Source organism: Oncorhynchus gorbuscha, linkage group LG18 (assembly GCF_021184085.1).
Source record: "Oncorhynchus gorbuscha isolate QuinsamMale2020 ecotype Even-year linkage group LG18, OgorEven_v1.0, whole genome shotgun sequence".
Classification (NCBI taxonomy): Eukaryota; Metazoa; Chordata; class Actinopteri; order Salmoniformes; family Salmonidae; genus Oncorhynchus; species Oncorhynchus gorbuscha.
The window spans coordinates 27,082,402-27,106,163 of NC_060190.1; the positions used below are offsets into that span (position 1 = coordinate 27,082,402).

At 42.0% G+C, this 23,762-nt stretch overlaps 1 protein-coding gene across 1 annotated transcript in view; it reads right to left on the reverse strand.

Annotated features, from left to right (window-relative positions):
- The window catches only part of LOC124003576 (copine-9-like), a 186,704-nt gene that overhangs the window by 38,336 nt on the left and 124,606 nt on the right, over positions 1–23,762 (reverse strand). Inside the window, exons 8-16 of the mRNA XM_046311934.1 lie at positions 14,038–14,101; positions 11,014–11,117; positions 10,500–10,604; positions 4,457–4,498; positions 3,848–3,923; positions 2,929–2,982; positions 2,598–2,659; positions 2,289–2,335; positions 1,071–1,252 (exon numbers count right to left, since the gene is read on the reverse strand). Coding sequence (XP_046167890.1) covers positions 1,071–1,252; positions 2,289–2,335; positions 2,598–2,659; positions 2,929–2,982; positions 3,848–3,923; positions 4,457–4,498; positions 10,500–10,604; positions 11,014–11,117; positions 14,038–14,101 — 736 coding nt within the window. The remainder of the gene's footprint in view (positions 1–1,070; positions 1,253–2,288; positions 2,336–2,597; positions 2,660–2,928; positions 2,983–3,847; positions 3,924–4,456; positions 4,499–10,499; positions 10,605–11,013; positions 11,118–14,037; positions 14,102–23,762) is intronic.

The window sequence follows — 23,762 nt, forward strand, 5'->3', positions numbered from 1 at the left end:
TTTTGATTACTAACAGTCCTAGGAAGTTAAATACAATTTATTGTCACATGCTGTCACGACCTCCGCCAAAGTTGGGACCTCTCCTTGTTCAGGTGGCGGTCGGCATCGCCGGTCTTCTAGCCATAATCGATCCAATTTTCATTTTCCATGTGTTTTGTCTTGTTGTTCTTCGCACCTGGTTTCAATTTCCTCAATTACTTGTGGTGTACTTAACTCTCTGTTTCCCCCCCCCCATGTCTTTGTGTAGGATTGTTTATTGTAGTGCTTGTGCACGTTCCCCGTGAGCGCACGACGGGTTATTTTTGTGCCCATGTATCTTGTTATTCAGGTTGCTGTTGGTTTTGCGAATAAATCTCCGGTTATCACCCAGTTCTGCTCTCCTGCGGCTGACTTCTCTGCCGCCAATTACGCACCCCGCTACACATGCTTTGTAACCAAGGTGTAGACTGACAGTGAAATGCTTATTTACGGACCCTTCCCAACAATGCAGAAATATATATTTTTTAATTATACAAAAATAAATACGCAATGTTATAGGGGGAAACACGTTTTGCCAGCAATATAATAGAGCAAATGAAACATGTATTATTCTTGGAGCATCAGTCAGCCTTGGATACAAATTGATATGGGTGGTGTTCAGTAGCATGGACTACTCAAAAATAGAACAGGAGTCTATTTCAAGAAACAGCAAGGTCTCTCAACTGAGCCCGAACAGATGGACATTCACCATTTTAGTTTCCAACTCTCATTTGACATGAACTCTTATCAGCAAAGGGAAGTGTATGAATAAAGAAAGCATTGTGGATGGCAACTTCACATCTGTAAAAGCGTGAAAGCAAAAAAAAACACCTTACAGAAGGGACGTTGTCATCAAATAGTATTTATATAGTTCCCAAGGACTGAGGACTCTTCTGTGGATCAGTAAATACTGCAGCATAAAGTACCAGCACCTCATTGCAAGAAATAAAACTGTGCATGTTCATTACCCACACTAAGTCCATCATAAAGACAATAAAAAAATGTAACATCATATACACAACAACTGCTCCCTCTCTCCATCACTCTCTCACCAGTGGGAAGACATGGGAGATCTTGCCATCCGGGGGCAGCTTTGCTCCAAAGCCGTAGGCAGGGAACATCTTGTCACTGTCGTAATCCTGGATGATCTCCCCCACAGCCTTCAGGGCCATTGCGTAGGCATTCATCTGGTAGGGACTCATGTAGTGCAGAGATGTGGGCTGGGATGGGTTACCTGGAACACAGAAACAGAGCATTGGTTATTTCGTTATATATATCTTTTTTTACCTTTCTTTAGAAAGGGAAGTCATATTGAGACCCAGGTCTCGTTTTCAAATGAGCTCTACGACACACCACACAAAATACAAAACACACACATCAAGTACAAAAAAGGCATAGGCCAAACTGTCATGTTTTGTCATATATTGTCTTGTCCTTGTGCTTTCCCTTCTGTTCGTTTCCCCCTGCTGGTCTTATTAGGTTCGTTCCCTTTTTCTATCCCTCTCTCTCCCCCTCCCTCTCTCTCTTCTCTCTTTCGTTCCGTTCCTGCTCCCAGCTGTTCCTCATTCTCCTAACTCACTCATTTACTCTTTTCACACCTGTCCCCTATTTTGCCCTCTGATTAGAGCCCTATTTCTCCCCTTGTTTTCTGCTTCTGTCCTTGTTGGATCCTTGTATGATGTTCGCTGTGCTGTGTCCTTGTCTCGCCCTGTCGTGTTTTGTCTCCTTCAGATGCTGCGTGTGAGCAGGTGTCTTAGTCTGCTACGGTCGGTGCCTTCCCGAAGCAACCTGCAGTCAATGGTCGAGTCTCCAGTCTGTCCTCGTTACTACGAGTGGATTTAAGTTTTTTCCTGTTTTGTTTTCTTCTTGATTTTTCCAGGATTATTACTTTTGTCATATACTGGAATAAAGACTCTGTTTTCGTTAAGTCGCTTTTGGGTCCTCATTCACCAGCATAACACAAACAGGCAACGTTTCACACTATCATACTACTTGTCTTAGAATGCATGTTGAATACATTATAGATATAGTGCTATGCTTTTGACCTATTAACCTACAGCCACAAGGCCGTGGGTTCAATTCCATCAGCATCCACTGACAAGAAGCTACAGCATTGCAGTATCTAACGTTCATTTGATAGGAAAATATTGCTGGCAATATTTGGCCCTGCTTTGACAAATGTTAAAGTAAGATTATTTTGAAAGAAGTTTGGGGAAACTAGTCCTTTAGTAGAGCCCTACGACTCGTATAAGTGATTCTGCCACACTTACCATTAGACGCTGTGAAATCGATGGCCACTGTGAAGTTGAGTTGCGTCCTGGGGAGACAATGATGAATTACATTGAATAACCCAAACGTTACCAGACAAAAACATAATAAAGACTAAAAAAGGACATTTTCTGTTTAAACAATACAAAACAATTTCAGACATGAAAGCCAGGCTGAGCGAGCCATCAACGGCTCATCAACATTATTAAGAGTAGCCTCTAATGTTAATGTGACATCACAAAGATTTTGCTCATCAACATTATTAAGAGTAGCCTCTAATGTTAATGTGACGTCACAAAGATTTGGCTCACCCTCCCCGGATGAAGTCTACAAACGTGTATTCTGACTCCACTTTAAAGGACAGCAGTGTGACCTTCAGGGGAGGGAGAGAGGAGGAGAAGGAGAGGGGGGAGAAATAGGGAGAGAAGGGAGAGAAACAGTGAGAGAGAGATAAAGAGGGGGGGGGTATAAGGAAAGGGATATAAGCAGAAACAGGAAGAGTGAAAGAGAGAGCGAGGGATAGAGAAAGAGATGGCCAAAGCAAAACCTTTAATGCCTATGACATATCACATTGGCAATGAATCCTATCTATACAACATATGATAGATGGACAATGGAAAGCTCAAGCTCAAAGGTTCTTACTGTCCCTGAATTGATGTATTTCTTCTTCTTGCCTTTCTTTTTATGGTTTAGAACCTGGACAAAAAGAGGAAAGATGCGTACATTGAAAAGATGACTAGTTCACCACATAGTTTGCTGTGTGAAAGTGTGGTATGGAAAGAAACTGACTGAATGGAACATGTCATATTCTAAGTGATAAAGGACGGATGAAAAATAACATTATTTTCATAGTGGGGATATCTATGTGAAGTCGTAAGAGTTGGAAAATGTGAAGCTTCAAATGAGTAAATCACAAAAATGCTCATCTCATTATTAAAGATATAACATGTTTTCTGATGAGTAACAGCTGTGTGCTGTGTACATGTGTACTTCAATATTAGTCAGTAAAAAATGTCCTACATAGAGAGACAACATAATTACAACACTTATTATAAAGCATTATAAAGGCTCAAACATGCTTTAAAAAAGTCATAAATTCCCAGTGAGCACAAGACGTAAAATCTGTTTTCCCAATGTCTTTTTTACAAAAAAATATGTATTTTGAACTTTTTTTAAATGTATTGTGTTTGTTGGGTTATACCTGCAAGCTGTAGCCCTTTCCTAGTGGAATGTTATTGATATTTTACATAATTAATACCATTTTTTTTTTGCCCGAAAATCCTGTGTTTCTATGTGAAACAGTTTTGTTATATTTCAGTCTTCTGTGATGTACAGTATATGAAGTGTAATTTTGGGATGCAAACTCAACATTTAATACATTTCAACTCTATATCTGACATGTTACAGGTGTCTTCTTTTTTTTTAAAGCCCAGAACCATGTGTGTGAGCTGTAAATGTTAGTTTCAAAGTAGATTTATTTAAGACCACCAAGAAACACTCTGGGTGACCCCTGACCCCTGCAATAATTTAAGTGTTACCGTTATTTTTTCTTTTTTTTTACCTCATAGACGTTGAACTGGCTCTGGCCTCTGGAGAATTCTCTGTAGCTGGTGGTGAACTCGCCAATGAAGTCATGACTGTGGGAATAGTTGCGAGAGTAACACCTGCAGCATCTGAAAGAGTATTATACTAAAGGAAACACCAACCCCGTCCCCTCTCTGTACATCTAAATACCATCACCTAAAGCCAAATAGGACCCGCCCGCTATCAATCTGCGTGTGATATTTAGAGAGGAAGCCCTGTGGGCACATTATTAGCCACCATCAGTGAAGAAGGAGAGAGGGAAAGAGGACAGAGAGATGGAGGGAGTCAGTCAACACTCATATTCATAAACCCTCTCGCTTCTGATATTACCGCCAACCTTTTAAAGTTCCGGTCAGTGAATTATGGTTGTGTGTGCTTATGGTGGAGAGTCCCTCTCACCCCCCTCATCCCCCCCATCCCAATGTCACTGGACTAATAAGGTGATGAAGATTCCCCTCCAGAGAAAGAACGAGGGATGACATTTGAGGGAGACTTGGAGCGTCTGAGGCTGTCTGGAGATTGTAAATGAAATTAATGAGTGAAGAAACAAGGGGGAGGAGGGAAGCGAGAAGAGAGAGAAAATTACCTTCCATCTCTGTCCCAATCATACACGTCCACCTTGACTGTCCTGGAGAAAGGGAAGATACGAGAGAGAGAGAGAGAGAGAGAGAGAGAGAGAGAGAGAGAGAGAGAGAGAGAGAGAGAGAGAGAGAGAGAGAGAGAGAGAGAGAGAGAGAGAGAGAGAGAGAGAGAGAGAGAGAGAGAGAGAGAGAGAGAGAGAGAGAGAGAGAGAGAGAGAGAGAGAGAGAGAGAGAGAGAGAGAGAAATGAAAGATGGTACACTACAGAAGCTTGAACAACAGTAATAACACTGGAAATACACATGTTATATACATGTATTATACAACGGATGGGTCTAATCCTGAATGCTGAGTGGTTAAAACCGCATTCCAGCAAAAACTAAAATGGATGAGTGGAACATTTCTTATGATCTTTTCTGCGGCATGACTATGGATGAATGGGAAAAATATATATATATTTTTTTGAGGATACTGTATTGAATGGCCTAGAGAAAAGCCACAACGAAAAAAAACACAGTTCAGAATAGAATACAAACTGGGCTATGCGTTGCTTCGAGGGCTGGCTAGCAAAAAATAAAAAAGTTGCTGACTTCAAAACGGTCACGAAGGAGGAGTTTAACATCCTTCTCCGACAGTTTTATGGAAATGTTTGAAATGGGAAGGGGGAGCAGTACAGCATAAGTAGCTACCTGGCATTCCATTGGTGGCAGCTGGTGCCTTATGAAGGACACTGAATTTACCACCTCAAATAATGTATTTCTGGGCAACATCAAACAGCTAAGAAAGCAAGGAAAAAATATCACATACAGCCACCCTCCCATTACCGATAAGGACATGCCCCAGCTCCAAAACTCCCAGGCTCTGAAACCCAGTACACCAAGGGGTCTGGTCCAGAAAGTGTGGGTGATACACACCAGACAATTAAAGCCCAACTCATTCCTCGTAAAAACAGACAAGAACGGCCTAAGGTATGTTGTTCATAGCCTGTTTGTGTTATTTCTAAGTGGCACTCATAAGTAGGCTACTGGAAATCAATATTATAACAACGCATTCTTTCTCTCAGATACGCCACTCTCGCATATAACGAGGCCACAAATAATTATCTGGACCCAAGGGAAACACCCGTGCCAATATATCCAACAAACACTGGCATTGTCACATAAGTCAGCTGTGGTGGATAACAAAGAGAATATATGGTTTCATTGATTAAAATCAGCTCAAATGAATGTCATGGATTGTCTTTCTTTTGTCTGAACAATGTCCTGACGAGAGAGCACTATTTTTCTGCCAGGCAAAGTCAGGCATCATAAGCTCATTGTTATGGATGTATCGAAATACATCTTCACTAGAAAACAGCTTAAACAAATGCAAATACAGCTACTTTGCGGTTATTCTGTCTGCACTTTTTGACGTGACTGTAAATTAGCTGTAGATGGCTAGCTAGCAAGCAAAGGAAAATAACGCTGCCAGTCGGTATGGCAATACAACATTTAGAACGAACGACTGGGTTGCGTCTATAGATACAGAACAAAAATAACAAACAACTGGGTCACATCTCTAGCAACCCTAGATTTGCATTGGGACTATATCTTGTGGAAGGATGAAATATTAGGAATAAATTAATAAAAATAAAGTTTTTAAGGAAAATATGTCGATCATTATTTGATGATCATTTCGGGCCTAACAACGCCCGTGCCAATATATCCAACAAACACCGGCTTCTCGGGCATTATTACTTATATGTAACTACATGTGTGGGAAAGATAAGAAGAGAGGGAGGCAAACACAGTATGTCCCTTGAGAAATATGAGGTGATGATCAATAGACAGTATATCACAAAAGTGAATACACCCCTCACATTTTTGTAAATATTTGAGTATATCTTTTCATGTGACAACACTGAAGAAATGACACTTTGCTACAATGTAAAGTAGTGAGTGTACAGCTTGTATAACAGTGTAAATTTGCTGTCCCCTCAAATTAACTCAACACACAGCCATTAATGTCTAAAACGCTGGCAACAAAAGTGAGTACACCCCTAAGTGAAAATGTCCAAATTGGGCCCAATTAGCCATTTTCCCTCCCGGTGTCATGTGACTCGTTAGTGTTACAAGGTCTCAGGTGTGAATGGGGAGCAGGTGTGTTAAATTTGGTGCCATCGCTCTCACACTCCCTCATACTGACTGGTCACTGGAAGTTCAACATGGCACCTCATGGCAAAGAACTCTCTGAGGATCTGAAAAAAAAGGAATTGTTGCTCTACATAAAGATGGCCTGGGCTAGAAGAAGATTGCCAAGACCCTGAAACTGAGCTGCAGCACAGTGGCCAAGACCATACAGCGGTTTAACTGGACAGGTTCCACTCAGAACAGGCCTTGCCATGGTCGACCAAAGAAGTTGAGTACACGTGCTCAGCATCGTATCCAGAGGTTGTATTTGGGAAATAGACGTATGAGCACTGCCAGCATTGCTGCAGAGGTAGAAAGGGTGGGGGGTCAGCCTGTCAGTGCTCAGACCATACGCCGTACACTGCATCAAATTGGTCTGCATGGCTGTCGTCCCAGAAGGAAGCCTCTTCTAAAGGTGATGCACAAGAAAGCCCGCAAACAGTTTGCTGAAGACAAGCAGACTAAGGACATGATTACTGGAACCATGTCCTGTGGTCTGATGAGACCAAGATACATTTATTTGGTTCAGATCGTGTCAAGCGTGTGTGGAGGCAACCAGGTGAGGAGTACAAAGACAAGTGTGTCTTGCCTACAGTCAAGCACGGTGGTGGGAGTGTCATGGTCTGGGGCTGCATGAGTGCTGCCGGCACTGGGGAGCTACAGTTCATTGAGGGAACCATGAATGCCAACATGTACTGTGACATACAGAAGCAGCGCATGATCCCCTCCCTTCGGAGACTGGGCCGCAGGGCATTATTCCAACGTGATAACGAAACACCCAAGATGACCACTGCCTTGCTAAAGAAGCTGAGGGTAAATGTGATGGACTGGCCAAGCATGTCTCTAGACCTAAACCCTATTGAGCATATGTGGGGCATCCTCAAACGGAAGGTGGAGGAGTGCAAGGTCTCTAACATCCACCAGCTCTGTGATGTCGTCATGGAGGAGTGTAAGAGGACTCCAGTGGCAACCTGTGAAGCTCTGGTGAACTCTGTGCCCAAGAGGGTTAAGGCAGAGCTAGAAAATGATGGTGGCCACACAAAATATTGACACTTTGGGCCCAATTTGGACATTTTCACTTAGGGGTGTACTCACTTTTGTTGCTAGCGGTTTAGACATGAATGGCTGTGTGTTGAGTTATTTTGAGGGGACAGCAAATTCACACTGTTATACAAGCTGTACACTCACTACTTTACATTGTAGCAAAGTGTAATTTCTTCAGTGTTGTCACATGAAAAGATATACTCAAATATTTACAAAAATGTGAGGGTGTACTCACTTTTATGATATACTGTAAATAGCCTTAAGGGTTTACCTTGTAAAAATGGTCATGTGTTTGTGACACGTACTACATTGAATTGATTAACAATAAAATATGATTAATTGACATTTGCACTTTGCATAAATCAGTAATATTGTGTGTGTGTGTGTGTGTGTGTGTGTGTGTGTGTGTGTGTGTGTGTGTGTGTGTGTGTGTGTGTGTGTGTGTGTGTGTGTGTGTGTGTGTGTGTGTGTGTGTGTGTGTAATAACCAAAGATAAAACGAAACGTTGTGGAACCTCCATGTTGGTCCCAATAACACCAGCGCTGGCCTTTGAGACAATATGGCCGACTGCTGGCATTATTCTGACCACCAAAGAGCATCATGGGTACTGTAGTACATCATGCTACAGCAACATTCCATAGTCCTTAGTATTGAGCACAGACAGTGACAAAACCCCAAATCATTGGCTACTTAGTCCCACAGCCTTGCCAATGGCTCAGTTGTACGGAAGGCATAATGGGAACTCCCCCAGATGTTACACCAAACTCATTTAGCTATCAGGAAAAAAATCCCTGGTTTTACTGAATATGAGTACCTGCTACAGTATCCAAAGTTGCTTTGACTAAAAGCTTCTGCTCAATGACCAAATGTAACAGTAGGGGCAATGTACAGGAAATCTACAGAAAACCACATGAAACTTCCAAAATACACTGAACAAAAATATAAACACAACATGCAAAGTGTTGGTCCCATGTTTCATGAGCTGAAATAAAAGATCCCAGACCTTTCCATTAGCACAAAAAGCTTATTTCTCTCAAAAGTTGTGCACAAATTTGTTTACATCCATGTCAGTGAGCATTTCTCCTTTGCCAAGATAATCCATCCACCTGACAGGTATGGCATATCAAAAAGCTGATTAAATAGCATGATCATTACACAGGTGCACCTTGTGCTGGGGACAATAAAAGGCCACTCTAAAATGTGCAGTTTTGTGCCACGTCTCAAGTTTTGACGGAGCATGCAATTGGCACGCTGACTGCAGGAATGTCCACCAGAGCTGCTGCCAGAGAATTTAATGTCAATTTCTCTAACATAAGTCACCTCCAACGTTGTTTTAGAGAATTTGGCAGTACGTCCAACTGGCCTCACAACCGCAGACCATGTGTAACCACGCCAGACCAGGACCTCCACATCCGTCTTTTTCTCCTACGGGATGGTCTGAGACCAGCCACACGGACATCTGATGAAACTGTGGGTTTGCACAACGTAAGAATTTCTGCACAAACTGTTAGAAACCGTCTCAGGGAAGCTCGTCTGCATGCTCGTCATCCTCACCGGGGTCTTGAACAGACTGCAGTTTGGCGTCATAACCAACTTCAGTGTGCAAATTCTCACCTTCTATGGCCACTGGCAGGCTGGATAAGTGTGCTCTTTACGGATTAATCCCGGTTTAAACTGTACCTGGCAGATGGCAGACAGTGTGTATGGCATCATGTGGGCGAGCGGTTTGCTGATGTCAACTTTGTGAAAAGAATGCCCCATGGTGGAGTTAGGGTTATAGTATGGGCAGGCATAAGCTACGGACAACGAACACAATTGCATTTTATCAATGACGATTTGAATGCACAGAGACACCGTGAAGAGATCCTGAGGTCCATTGTTGTACCATTCAGCCGCCGCGATCACCGCATGTTTCAGCATGATAATGCACTGCCCCATGTCACAAGAATCTGTACACAATTTCTGGAAGCTGAACATTTCCCTTTTCTTCTATGGCCTGCTTACTCACCAGACATGTCACCCCTTGAGCATGTTTGGGATGCTCTGGATAGACAGGTGTACGACAGGGTGTTCCAGATCCAATATCCAGCAACTTTGAACAACCATTGAAGAGGAGTGGGACAACATTCCACGGCCACAATCAACAGCCTAATCAACTCTATGTGAAGGAGATGTGTCGCGCTGCATGAGGCAAATGGTCACACCAGATACTAACTTGTTTTCTGATCCACACCTCTACCTTTTTTTAAGGTATCTGTGCCTAACAGATGCATATTGCCAGTATATTCCCAGTCATGTGAAAGCCTAATGAATATATTCAATTGACTGATTTTCTTGTATGAACTGTAACTCAGTAAAATCTTTGAAAATGTTGCATGTTTGTCAAGCCCTGACCTTAGAGATCCTTTTTATGTCTCTATTTTGGTTTGGTCAGGGCGTGAGTTGGGGTGGGCATTCTATGTTTTATCTTCTATTTCTGTGTGTTTGGGTGAGGTTCTCAATCAGAGGCAGCCGTCTATCATTGTCTCTGATTGAGAACCATACATAGGTAGCCTTTTCCCACCTGTGTTTTGTGGGTAGTTGTTTTCTGTTTTTGTGTCTGCACCAGACAGATCTGTTTTGGTTTTGTTCGTTCTCTTTGTTGTTTTTGTTATTCAGTGTTCAGTTCTATTAATAAATCATGAACCCTTACCACCCTGCGCTTTGGTCCACTTCTTCATGCAATGATGACCGTTACAATTTTGCATTAATATTTTTGTTCAGTGTCGTTCATGTGGTCATGCCTTTACCCTGGGTACTAAGTGACCTTTGATCTCTTGACTGTCTGCGTCACTCACCTGTCATAGTCTCCGTTACAGAGGGCTCGTACAGGGATGGTGAAGGGCTGCCACACAGGGTTCAGAGTATTCTTTACCACCTCCGTCTTATGGCAGATGGTGAACCTACGGTACACAGCACACACAAGGATCTCTGAATACAGATACTGTACAGGGATGGAACATAGGCCTTAGAAGTATCAACCACAAATACCAAAGAAGATGGTGAACCTACGGAAATCGAGTTACCCATAAGGGTGCAGTCGAATGGCCGTGGTCTGAGGTGCTTTTCCTCCTGTTCTAGTAATTGTATTTATATGGTCCCCATTTCAACACAGTACACACAAGGACCGTTAAGTACAAGGATGAAAAGGCATAGTCCTAGAAGTATAAGCCACAAATACCAAATAAATGAAAGTCTTTGTTTTCTCCAAAATACTTGTGACAGATTCATTCATATATTTGGATCTACATAACAGACAATGTGGGAAGTGAACTCATCTTGACACAAGCACACACACACACACACACACACGTTCCGTCTTCATTACTGCGGTAGAAGACCAGGAATGGGTCTGACTTGCCGAAGAAGTCTTTCTTGTCCAGCTTGTTGGCACACAGCTGCATGGTAGCAATGTCCTGAGAGAAAAGACAAGTCTCAACGTCAAAGCAAGGTGGTGGTTTTAAGTCACCATAGTGACATAAGTAACATAAATGACATATAACTAATATGTCAGTTTAAATGACATATATTGTAACTACAACGTCACTGTTAAATGTCACTATTTTGAAATATTCTTAATGTTGCATTTATATATTTCTCTGACCAAGTAGGTGAATGTATGGTTCTTGTATGGGGATTGTTTAGAGGTTAAATTATTACAACGTTTTAATAAGATAAAGATTAACTACACAAGCTTTAATGGTAAAAGTCATTAATAAGTATGGTATGCGTATGGAGCTGCAATGCACCTCAGGGACAACACCCATATTCATAATATTTCACAGGGAAACCTCTGAGAAAGCAAAAACAACAGACTCATTTGGTTGAGCAAATATCTCCTGGGAGGAGCAGCCCACCCATATAAATAGAACATTTACTTGAATGGGGATTCCTGTTCTAGTAATTATATTTCTATGAGCCCGACATCCTTTAGAAATCACACTTTTTGGAGATCTGAGCAAGGTGGCAGAATAAACACATGTCATATGCCTTGCAGCATGCCCCTTCCACTATATTTCTGTAATGAACGATATAATGAACTATGTTCTCCATGTCTTAGAGCAACGGTCTGCAACCTTTTCTAGCAGGACAGCTACTTAAATATTTGGGCAGAAAACAGTGCACTAATTTATATTTTACACTAAGGACCTGCAAGCTTTTCTAGCATAAGAGCTCAAATTAAACATGTCTCGAGCTAATCTTTTTTTTCTAGCTTTTCTAGCACATTCTTCTATTCTCCCCTGCAATAATGTGTCTATTTGAATGCTAGAAAAAATAAGTAGCTCGGGGGGGTTTCATATTTTCCCAAATTATGTTTTCTCAGTTTTATTTGTCTTTTTTGTGTGTGGGGGGTAGAGAGATAGAGACAGACAGAGACAGGGAGAGGAAGACAGCAAGAGAGAGACAGAAAGAGATAGAGGGACAGAAAGAGACACAGAGAGAGGAAGAGAGAGAGGGACAGAAAGAGACAGAAAGAGACAGAGACTGGGAGACAGCGAGAGAGAGAGAGAGAGGGACAGACGGACAGAGAGAAGTGAGTATATTAACGGAACAGAGAGATAGAGATACAATTATTCATACCTCTGAGGGGAATTGTCACTGTCATTATTCACAGATCGGATGCATTTTAATTTTAATATTGTAGTCATCATTTCATTGTCAGAATGATAATTTTTCAATGTTTGCGTCCCAAATGGCACCCTATTCCCTGCCTTGCAAAAGTATTAATCCACCTTGGAGTTCTATTCTGTTGTATTACAACCTGTAATTTAAATAGATTTTTGGGGGGACTTAATGTAATGGATATACACAAAACAGTCGTGAAGTGACATTAAAAAACTTACTTTAAAAAAATGTCAAACGGAAAGTGGTGCGGGCATATGTATTCATACCCTTTGCTATGAAGACCCTGAATAAGATCTGGTGCAACCAATTACCTTCAGAAGTCACATAATTAGTTCAATAAAGTCCACCCGTGTGCAATTTACAGAAGAGTGGCCAGATAAAAGCCATTGCTTAAAGAAAAAAATAAGCAAACACGTTTGGTGTTCGCCAAAAGGCATGTGGGAGACTCCCCAAACATATGGAAGAAGGTACTCTGGTCAGATGAGACAAACATTTTGCTTTATGGCCATCAAGGAAAACACTATGTCTGGCACAAACCCAACACCTCTCATCACCCGAGAACACCATCCATGGTGGTGGCAGAATCATGCTGTGGGGATGTTTTTCCATCGGCAGGGACTGGGAAACTGGTCAGAATTGAAGGAATGACGGATGGCGCTAAATACAGGGAAATTATCGAGGGAAACCTGTTTAAGTCTTCCAGAGATTTGAGACTGGGACGGAGGTTCACCTTCCAGCATGAAAATGACCCTAAGCACACTGCTAAAGCAACACTCGAGTGGTTTAAGGGGAAACATGTAAATGTCTTGGAATGGCCTAGTCAAAGCCCAGACCTCAATCCAATTGAGAATCTGTGGGATGACTTAAATATTGCTGTACACCAGCGGAACCCTTCTAATTTGAAGGAGCTGGAGCAGTTTTGCCTTGAAGAATGGGCAATGGCTAGATGTGCCAAGCTCATAGAGACATACCCCAAGAGACTTGCAGCAGTAATTACAGCAAAAGGTGGCTCTACAAAGTATTGACATTGGAGGGGGTGAATAGTTAACCACGCTCAAGTTTTTCTTGTGTCTTATTTCTTGTTTGTTTCACAATAAAAAATATGTTGCATCTTCAAAGTGGTAGGCATGTTGTGTAAATTAAATGATACAACCCCCCCCCCCCCAAAAAAAATGTATTTTAATTCCAGGTTGTAAGGCAACAAAACAGGAAGAATGCCAAGGGGGGTGAATACTTTCCCAAGCCACTGTAGTGTTCTACTTTTGACCAGGGCCCATTGTGCTCTCAAAAGTAGTCAAAAGATTGTGGGAACAAGATGTTATTTGGGACACAGACACTCTTTTATATTCCCTGTTTTTATGTATTTATTTTTACCCCTTTTTCTCCACAATTTCATGATATCCAATTGGTAGTTACCATCTTGTCCCACCACTGCAACGCCCATACGGACTCGGGAGAGGAAAAGGTCGAGGGCCACGCGTCCTCCGAAACAGCCCTATGTTGAGGGCTGAGCGCAATGGGACAAGGACATCCCAGCCGGCCAAACCCTCCCCTGACCCAGACGACACTGGGCCAATTGTGCGCCGCCTCATGGGTCTCCTGGTCGTGGGATCAAACCCGGGTCTGTAGTGATGCTTCAAGCACTGCAATGTATATTCCCTATGTTGAATGGATGAGAATATGTGTGTGTGTGTTGTGTGTGATACTGACCCTGCAGTTACTCAGTTCCTCAGCGGTGAATATGATGTTCCCACACTTTTTCCCTGGGATCCCACTAGAGAGAGAGAGAAAGAAAAATCAAAAACTCAGAATGATAAGTACTGGGTTAGGGTCCTTTGTCAGTATTTTGTGTACATAATCTGCTTTTTAAATGCTGAGTTAATCACTCATTATAGTGCCTCTTTGTATGCATTCATGTAAACATTGCATGTAAGGTCAAGACCTTGAGTGCAATAGACAAACATATGCAAGCATGCACACTCACATACATGAACATACACACACACACACATATATACATCCCTCATGTTGACAGATAGAGGTCTAGAGGTCAGTCGTGATAGCTTTATTAACTTGCCTTCAGACTCCAAATCAACAGGTCTGAGAACATTCCATCACTTCGCATTAGCACTCCACACATTGAAACCAGTGGTAGAGGACTGACTTTAGATCAGATGTTGGAATGACAAAATACTTAGTTTCATAATAACAGACAGGGGCTGTTTAGGGAGACTTTTCTTCACCTCCACACTTTTTCTACTTTCCAAATGGCACCATATTCCCTTTATAGTGCACTACATTTGACCACAGCCAATTGAGCACATAAATAGGGAATAGGGTGTAATTTGGAACGCACCCATAGATGATGAGTCATTTTCACCAGGGGACACATTACCATTCAATCCAAGCAAACAAATTTATTTTAGGGCCGATTGGAGTGTCTATCAAATGATGTATGAGGCGATTAGGGTAATTGTAATGGAATTAGATTTAAAAAAGGAGGCCAGACAGACTGATGTTAAGAGGGGAATACCTATTTAACAAGGGGAGGGCTTTTTAATTTTGGGTACCACTATCGATACATTTGCTGTGAGTGATGCTTTCAGAATAGCTTAAATAGATGTGAATTAATGCTAGAGAGAGGAAAAAAGCATTAGGGTTCTCTTCCTAAGAAGAAGATTGATAGAAGCAAAAACCAGAGAATCATTTCACGTAAATCATTAATCACAGGTTGAGTCTTATAAGAGAATTACAGATGGTCAAATCCAGCATGTCATACAGTGATTCATTCCATCCAGTAGACATTGCACTAAGGCTGGTAAGCGTGGCTATAGGATGATGAACTTCTTCGATCTTTTAATTTTTGGATAAAAAAACATTCCCGTTTTAAACAAGATATTTTGTCATGAAAAGATGCTTGACTATGCATATAATTGACAGCTTTGGAAAGAAAGATATTATCTGTGAGTGCCACAGAACTGATGCTACAGGCGAAACCAAGATGAAATTTCAAACAGGAAATGCCCCAGATTTTGAAGGTGCTGTGTTCCAATGTCTCCTTATATGGCTGTGAATGCACAAGGAATGAGCCTACACTTTCTGTCGTTTCCCCAAGGTGTCTGCAGCATTGTGACGTATTTGTAGGCATATCATTGGAAGATTGACCCTAAGAGACTACATTTACCAGGTGGTCGCTTGGTGTCTTCCGTTGCAATTATTGATCAACTTCCGGGTTGGAGCGAGCGGTCGCATCCGCATTTCGCTCCGCAGGTAGTATAACTTTTTCATTACATTTCATTACATTTCATTATAGTATAACGGTTTGATTTGTCTAATCTTAGCAATTTCTTCTTAGATGGCTACATAGCCGTCTTTGTATCAAAGATAATTGTGTAGTCTAGAGCGATTTTCTAGGTTAGCTAGCCAGCTATTGTCGTTCTTTTAACGCAACGTAACGTAATCAACACTGCTAGCTAGCAGGGGAAAGGAACAAAAAATCATTACGACACACAATTAATCTTCTCCTTTCAACCTTCTGACTGACCAGGTGGCCTACAAAGTCAACATCTCTGCATGTCTGGCAGACATATCAGTTTAATCATTTTAGATCAATACCTTCTTGCTGAACCTCGGCAAGACATGAGCTGCTCTTCCTCCCTTTGCAAGGACTGCCCGTTCCATGATCTCTGTCACGTGTCTGACAACTCCATTGTGTCCTCCTCCCAGACGCTAAGAACCTTGCCGTGATCCTGGACAACACCCTGTCGTTCTCAACTAACATCAAGGCGGTGGCCCAGTTCCTGTAGATTCATGCTCTACAACATCCGCAGAGTTCATCTCAGCCCTGCCTCACACAGGAAGCGGCACTGACAGGTCCTAATCCAGGCACTTGTCATCTCCTACTGCTCTGGATTCTGCAACACGTGTTCTGGGCTCCCTGCCTGTGCCATTTTTAATTTACCCGCAGGGACAACTCATCCAGAACGCCGCAGCCCTGTTCTGGTGTTCAACCTTCCCAAGTTCTCTCACGTCACCCCGCTCCTCCGCTCTCTCCACTGGCTTCCAGTTGAAGCTCGCATCCGCTACAAGACCATGGTGCTTGCCAACGGAGCTGTGAGGGGAACGGCACCTCAGTACCTCCAGGCTCTGATCAGGCCCTACACCCAAACAAGGGCACTGCGTTCATCCACCTCTGGCCTGCTCGCCTCCCTACCACTGAGGAAGTACAGTTCCCGCTCAGCCCAGTCAAAACTGTTCGCTGCTCTGGCCCCCCAATCACCACCTTCCGGAGACACCTGAAACCCCACCTCTTTAAGGAATACCTAGGATAGGATAGGATAAGTAATCCTTCTCACCCCCCCCTTTAAGATTTAGATGCACTATTGTAAAGTGACTGTTCCACTGGATGTCATAAGGTGAATGCACCAATTTGTAAGTTGCTCTGGATAAGAGCGTCTGCTAAATGACTTAAATGTAAATGTAAATGTTATTGCGTAATCTCCAGCTGCGTGTATTTTTCCATTTGCTTCAGAGGGGAAACCCAACTGCCACAAATTATTTATCATCGAAAAGATATGTGAAAAACACCTTGAGGATTGATTCTAAACAACGTTTGCCATGTTTATGACGATATTATGGAGTTAATATGGAAAAAGGTTTGGCGTTGTAATGACTGAATTATCTTCTTTTTGTCTTAGCCAAACGTGATGAACAAAACGGAGCGATTTCCCTACACAAATAATATTTTGGGAAAAAGTGAACATTTGCTATCTAACTGAGAGTCTCCTAATTGAAAACATCTGAATTTCTTCAAAGGTAAATTATTTTATTTGAATGCTTTTCTTGTTTTTGTGAAAATGTAGCCTGCTGAATGCTAGGCTTAATGCTATGCTAGCTATCAATACTCTTACACAAATGCTTGTGTAGCTATGGTTGAAAAGCATATTTTGAAAATCTGAGATGACAGTGTTGTTAACAAAAGGCTAAGCTTGTGAGTGAATATATTTCTTTCATTTAATTTGCGATTTTCATGAATAGTTAATGTTGCGTTATGGTAATGAGCTTGAGTTTTAAGGGTGTAATCATAAACACCCATGCCACATACACACACCCTGAAGTGCTCACGACAGCCTGAGGTGGTATGTGCACGGGTGACAATTTACTCTACGCGCGCGCACACACACACACACACACACACACACACACACACACACACACACACACACACACACACACACACACACACACACACACACACACACACACACACACACACACACACACACACACACACACACACACACACACACACACACACACACACACACACACACACACACCTGTCAGGTTGACAGCCTCTGCACAGGGCTATTTATAATGCTTACAATGCCTTTTGAACCTTTACCCCAGAATTCCATGTACTCAGATCTTCTCTATTCTCCTCTACGCCACTGTGACAGCCTGATTACTTCACAAGGGCTGCTGTCAGAAAAGACACCCTAATACCTTCGGTTCTGATAAACACACTCACACTCACACTCACACTCACACTCGCACGTACATGCACAAACACAGAGACACTCAGACACACACAGAGACAGGCACAGATGGGGGTCTAACTGTGCAGAGCAAATGCCCCTTTGCCCCCCTCCACTCGCCAAGTGCCCTTTTGGGTGGTGATATAGTTTTATGGTGGCCGTTAAAAGCCAAGCTATGCTTTAACCTTGATTTTTGGTTGAGATGGAAGCATGAATCCAACATATGAATGATTAATTTGTAGAGAAACTGGAATTATAGCTAGACTAAAGTCAGTGGCACAGATGGAATTGTCCAAGCAGAAGACATCTCCTTCAAATGTTGGTATTTGGTTGCGTTGACAATCAAACAATTCAATATCGCTAAATAGCATTATATTTGAAATCAGTGATTGAAACCCTACCCACTGGGCACAAACTGGTTGAATCAATGTTGTTTCAACATAATTTGTCAACGTATTGCGACATGGAATCTACATGGAAAATACATTGGATTTGATTTTTTTTTCCAACGACAGGATCATGTCATCATTGTAACCAATTTTCAACACAGGCAAACCTTGTATAAAATATGTTGATTTTGTACCTTTGAAACAATGTCAGATCTTCAACGTTATATACACTATCAGAAAAAAACAATAGTCGGGCAGCACCTCCTATTGGAGAGTTGATCTATCTACAGATATTAATTTGGTCTCCCATCCAGAGTTTTAACCAAGCCCTGCTTAGCTGTTTGTCACTGACTACTACCAAAGTGCTATCGCTGAGAATGATTAATAAGAGATATTTTAACAACTAAATATATTCACTGTTGCAATCAAAGTCATTCCAAAGGGTAGGTTTTACAGATCAAATAAAATGTAACTATACTTTATAAGTAATATCATCACTGATACTATTTAGGCATATACAGCATTTGCAAAGTCATTAACATCGTTTGTTTTGAATGTATTTTGGTTTGAGTGTGTTATATGTACAGTATTAGTTTGACCAGTAGATTAAAAACCATTGCCCTTATGAACTAAAACAATATTATTCAAGCCAGGATACTCAGGGAAACAATGCTTGCACACTGTATCATCTGTCCTGGATGAGTTGTTGCCATGGTGACATGTGATTGGTAATAATAGCCAGATCTGGAAAGTTCCATAAACACCAAGCCTTCAGATTTGTGCTTGGGATATACAGTGCCTTTCGAAAAGTATTCAGACCCCTTGACTTTCCCCACATTTTGTTACAGTACAAACTTATTCTAAAATGGATTACACAAAATACCATATAATGAAAAAGCGAAAACAGGTTTATCTATTTTGCACATTTATTAAAAATAAAAAACATACCTTATTTACATAAGTAATTTACAGACCCTGTTTCCATTGATCATCCTTGACATGTTTCCACCTGTGGTCAATTCAATTGATTGGACATGATTTGGAAAGGCACAAACCTGTCTAAATAAGGTCCCACAGTTGACAGTTCATGGCAGAGCAAAAACCAAGTCATGGGGTTGAAGGAATTGTCCGTTGAGCTCCGAGACAGGATTGAGTTGAAGCACAGATCTAGGGGAGGATAGCAAAAAATGTTTGCAGCATTGAAGGACCCCAAGAACACTGTGGCCTCAACCATTCTTAAATGGAAGAAGTTTGCAACCACCAAGACTCTTCCTAGAGCTGGCCAGCCAGCCAAAACTGAGCAATCGGGGAAGAAGTGCCTTGGTCAGGGAGGTGACCAAGAACCTGATGGTCACACTGACAGAGCTCTAGAGTTCCTCTGTGGAAATGGGAGAATCTTCCAGAAGGACAGCCATCTCTGCAGCACTCCACCAATCAGGTATTTATGGTAGAGTGGCCAGACGAAAGCCACTCCTCAGAAAAAGGCACATGACAGTCCGCTTGGAGTTTGCCAAAAGGCACCTAAAGATTCACAGACTATGAGAAGATTCTCTGGTCAGATGAAACCAAGATTTAACTATTTGGCCTGAATGCCAAGCTTCACGTCTGGAGGAAACCTGGCACTAACCCTACAGGAAAGCATGGTGGTGGCAGCATCATGTTGTGGGGATGTTTTTCAGCGGCAGAGCGCTCAGAACCTCAGACTGGGGCGAAGGTTCACCTTCCAATAGGACAACGACCCTAAGCACACAGCCAAGACAACACAGGAGTGGCTTCGGGACAAGTCTCTGAATGTCCTTGAGTGGCCCAGCCAGAGCCCAGACTTGAACCCGATCGAACATCTCTTGAGAGACCAGAAAATAGCTGTGCAGCAATGATACACATTCAACCTGATAGAGCTTGAGATGATCTGCAGAGAAGGATGGGAGAAACTCCCCAAATTTAGGTGTGCCAAACTTGTAGCGTCATACCCAAGAAAACTCGAGGCTGTAATTACTGCCAAAGGTGCTTCAACAAAGTTCTGAGTAAAGGGTCTGAATACTTAGGTAAATGTGGCTCCCTCTGCTGGATGTGCCATGTGATATTTCATTTTAAAAATATTTTCTCATTATGGGATATTGTGTGAATAAACTTCTTATGGATGAGTGTTCCTGTGGCGGAACCAAATCAGTGGAAATTTTTTGAGCACCACCTATAGTTTTTGATAAAACTCAAACATTCATTAAAACACACATGCAAGGTACTGAATTAAAGCTACACTCGTTGTGAATCTAGCCACCAAGTCAGATTTGTAAAATGCTTTTCGGCGAAAGCATGAGAAGCTATTATCTGATAGCATGCACCCCCCAAAATACCAGAACGTCACCTAAACAACATATTTTGCGGTAGCCGGCGCTACAACAAAACGCAGAAATAAAATATAAAACATTCATTACCTTTGACGAGCTTATTTGTTGGCACTCCTATACGAGAGCATCCTGGCGGGCTGTATCACCGCCTGGTACGGCAACTGCTCCGCCCTCAACCGTAAGGCTCTCCAGAGGGTAGTGAGGACTGCACAACGCATCACCAGGGGCAAACTACCTGCCCTCCAGGACACCTACACCACCCGATGTTACAGGAAGGCCATAAAGATCATCAAGGACATCAACCACCCGAACCACTGCCTGTTCACCCCGCTATCATCCAGAAGGCGAGGTCAGTACAGGTGCATCAAAGCTGGGACCGAGAGACTGAAAAACAGCTTCTATCTCAAGGCCATCAGACTGTTAAACAGCCACCACTAACATTGAGTGGCTGCTGCCAACACACTGTCATTGACACTGACCCAACTCCAACCATTTTAATAATGGGAATTGATGGGAAATGATGTAAATATATCACTAGCCACTTTAAACAATGCTACCTTATATAATGTTACTTACCCTACATTATTCATCTCATATGCATATGTATATACTGTACTCTACATCATCGACTGCATCCTTAAGTAATACATGTATCACTAGCCACTTTAACTATGCCACTTTGTTTACTTTGTCTACACACTCATCTCATATGTATATACTGTACTCGATACCATCTACTGTATGCTGCTCTGTACCATCACTCATTCATATATCCTTATGTACATATTCCTTATCCCCTTACACTGTGTATAAGACAGTAGTTTTGGAATTGTTAGTTAGATTACTTGTTGGTTATCACTGCATTGTTGGAACTAGAAGCACAAGCATTTCGCTACACTCGCATTAACATCTGCTAACCATGTGTATGTGACAAATAAAATTAGATTTGATTTGATTTGTCCCATAAACATCACAATTGGGTCTTTTTCCCGATTAAATCCGTCATTTAATACCCAAAATGTCATTTGCTGAAGGCCGGTCTGATCCAGGAAAATGCCCCTTTACAAGACGCAACGTCACTTTTTAAAATGACAAAAGATGCCTATAAACTTTTACAAATCACTTCAAACTACTTTTCTAAACCAACTTTAGGTATTAATAAACGTTAATAATCTATAAAATTGATCTGTATTCGATAGCAGCAAGTCTTGAAATCATCGTCCATGTTTTCACTTTCACAACATCCTGTGGTGCGCCTCAAGACAGGAAGGGCCTATACGTCATCTAACCAAGGATAAAGCAGACATGAAGCTGTAGGCGTTGACAGGGGATCCTCATTTATTTTCTGTCGCCTTAGACAATACATTGACTGGCGGATGAATCTTTTTCTTTGTGTTTTTGATGAACAGTTTTACCAGGGATTTTTACTCCTAAACACGTTCTGTTATAGCCACAGACACGATTTAACCAGTTTTAGAGACTTCAGGGTGTTTTCTATACACACATACTTATCATATGCATATACTATATTCTTGGCATGAGTAGCAGGACTTTGAAATGTTGCGCAATTTTTAACAAAAAGCTGCGAAAAGCTGCGATAATTTGCATCATCCCTAACAGGTTTTAATAAGGAAAATAATACATTTTAGAACAAGGCTGCAACCTAACAAAATCCGTAAAAAGTCAAGGAGTCTGAATATTTTCTGAAGTCACTGTATATATAATGGCTTGTTGCGTACCGCGAACAAGCCACCGGGGCAGACTCGTCAAGGTCTGGTGACAGACGGAGTCTACATCATGCGATGGTGGCATCACGCGACGTTGGCTCCCTCTGCTGGACGTACCAGGTCTCAACGGGTCCTCCGGCAAGGACCACCAGCCATACGAGGCCCATAAAACTGCCAGGAGGGCAGCACACGGGAGGGTTAGAGGTAGTGATAGGTTGCTACCAGATAGACGTCCTCACGGTCTGCTAGAACCGAGGTGCTCGGTGTTCTACCCCAGAGACGACAGCATTCCCAAGAGCCCAGAAGGCGGTAATTCAGAAGAGGTCTCCTGCATCAAATCCCCTGGTCTGCCACAGGCTATACATGTAATGTGAGCTCATTGCAACTCACATGCACCACCTCACCTCTGAGTTGTTGTTATTGTTAAGGAATGGCATTTAAGATGAGTGTGTAGGGCTTGGTCTAAGGTGCATTAATATAGGAAATAGACATTAGAATTAGAGACTGCTATTTGCTTTTATTGTCTAATTAATCACTATGTGAGGTAGCCACAGTTCACATTGCATGGTCTATGCCAAGAACACATTTAGCCAAAAAAGTCAATTGGACATCACTCTGTCAAAATATAGGTCTCTCTTGCCAAGAACTTTGAATAAAATAATGAGATCCACACTACGTAAACATTAGTGTCACGTGAACATGACTGTAGTGCTGCCAACTCTCAACCATTGGGGGTTAGACGCACCCACCACACCTCTTATTTCTCAGGCATTAAAACAGTAGGCCTACTGTTTTTTTATTTTCTAATTAATCCAGTTTATTATTCAGTGCATTAACTTTTCAACTGTGCCTCCAAATATTTTTTAAATCGGAGCATATGCGTCTGCAATTCTACATCACAAACATTGAAAAGGCAGCTTCACCTGTGAGATGCATCATTTTTCTGTCACAACACTGTGAACCACACCATATTGAAGCATATGATTGGTTAAGTAAGGGTCCGGGAACAAGGCGGTTGGATTCACGTTTGTAAAGAAACACCTCTCACGATTAGAGTGGAGTGCAGTAATGGCAGACTGGATCCCGAGTGTCCAGTCTGGAGTGTGAAGCCACGAGCTCTGGTGGTCGGCTACTGCGTGGCAACCTTGCGGTACCAAAAGCCCTGGTTTTCTCTAGAAAACCTATGTAAATTCAGATCGCAAAAAAGGGCAAATCAACTTTGATCCCCACAGTGAATTATTTTAAAGTTTGCTACAAATCAAGATATGTAATTAAATAGAGATCCATTATGTCTACTACATCTGTCATCACACAGGACCACATGCTGACACAGACCAATTACGAAAGGGCAGGCTACGAGCCGGTTGGCTCTCTCAGGCAGGATGATAATGACTAAATCGAGATCATGATCCTTTCCAAGATCATATCCCTAGC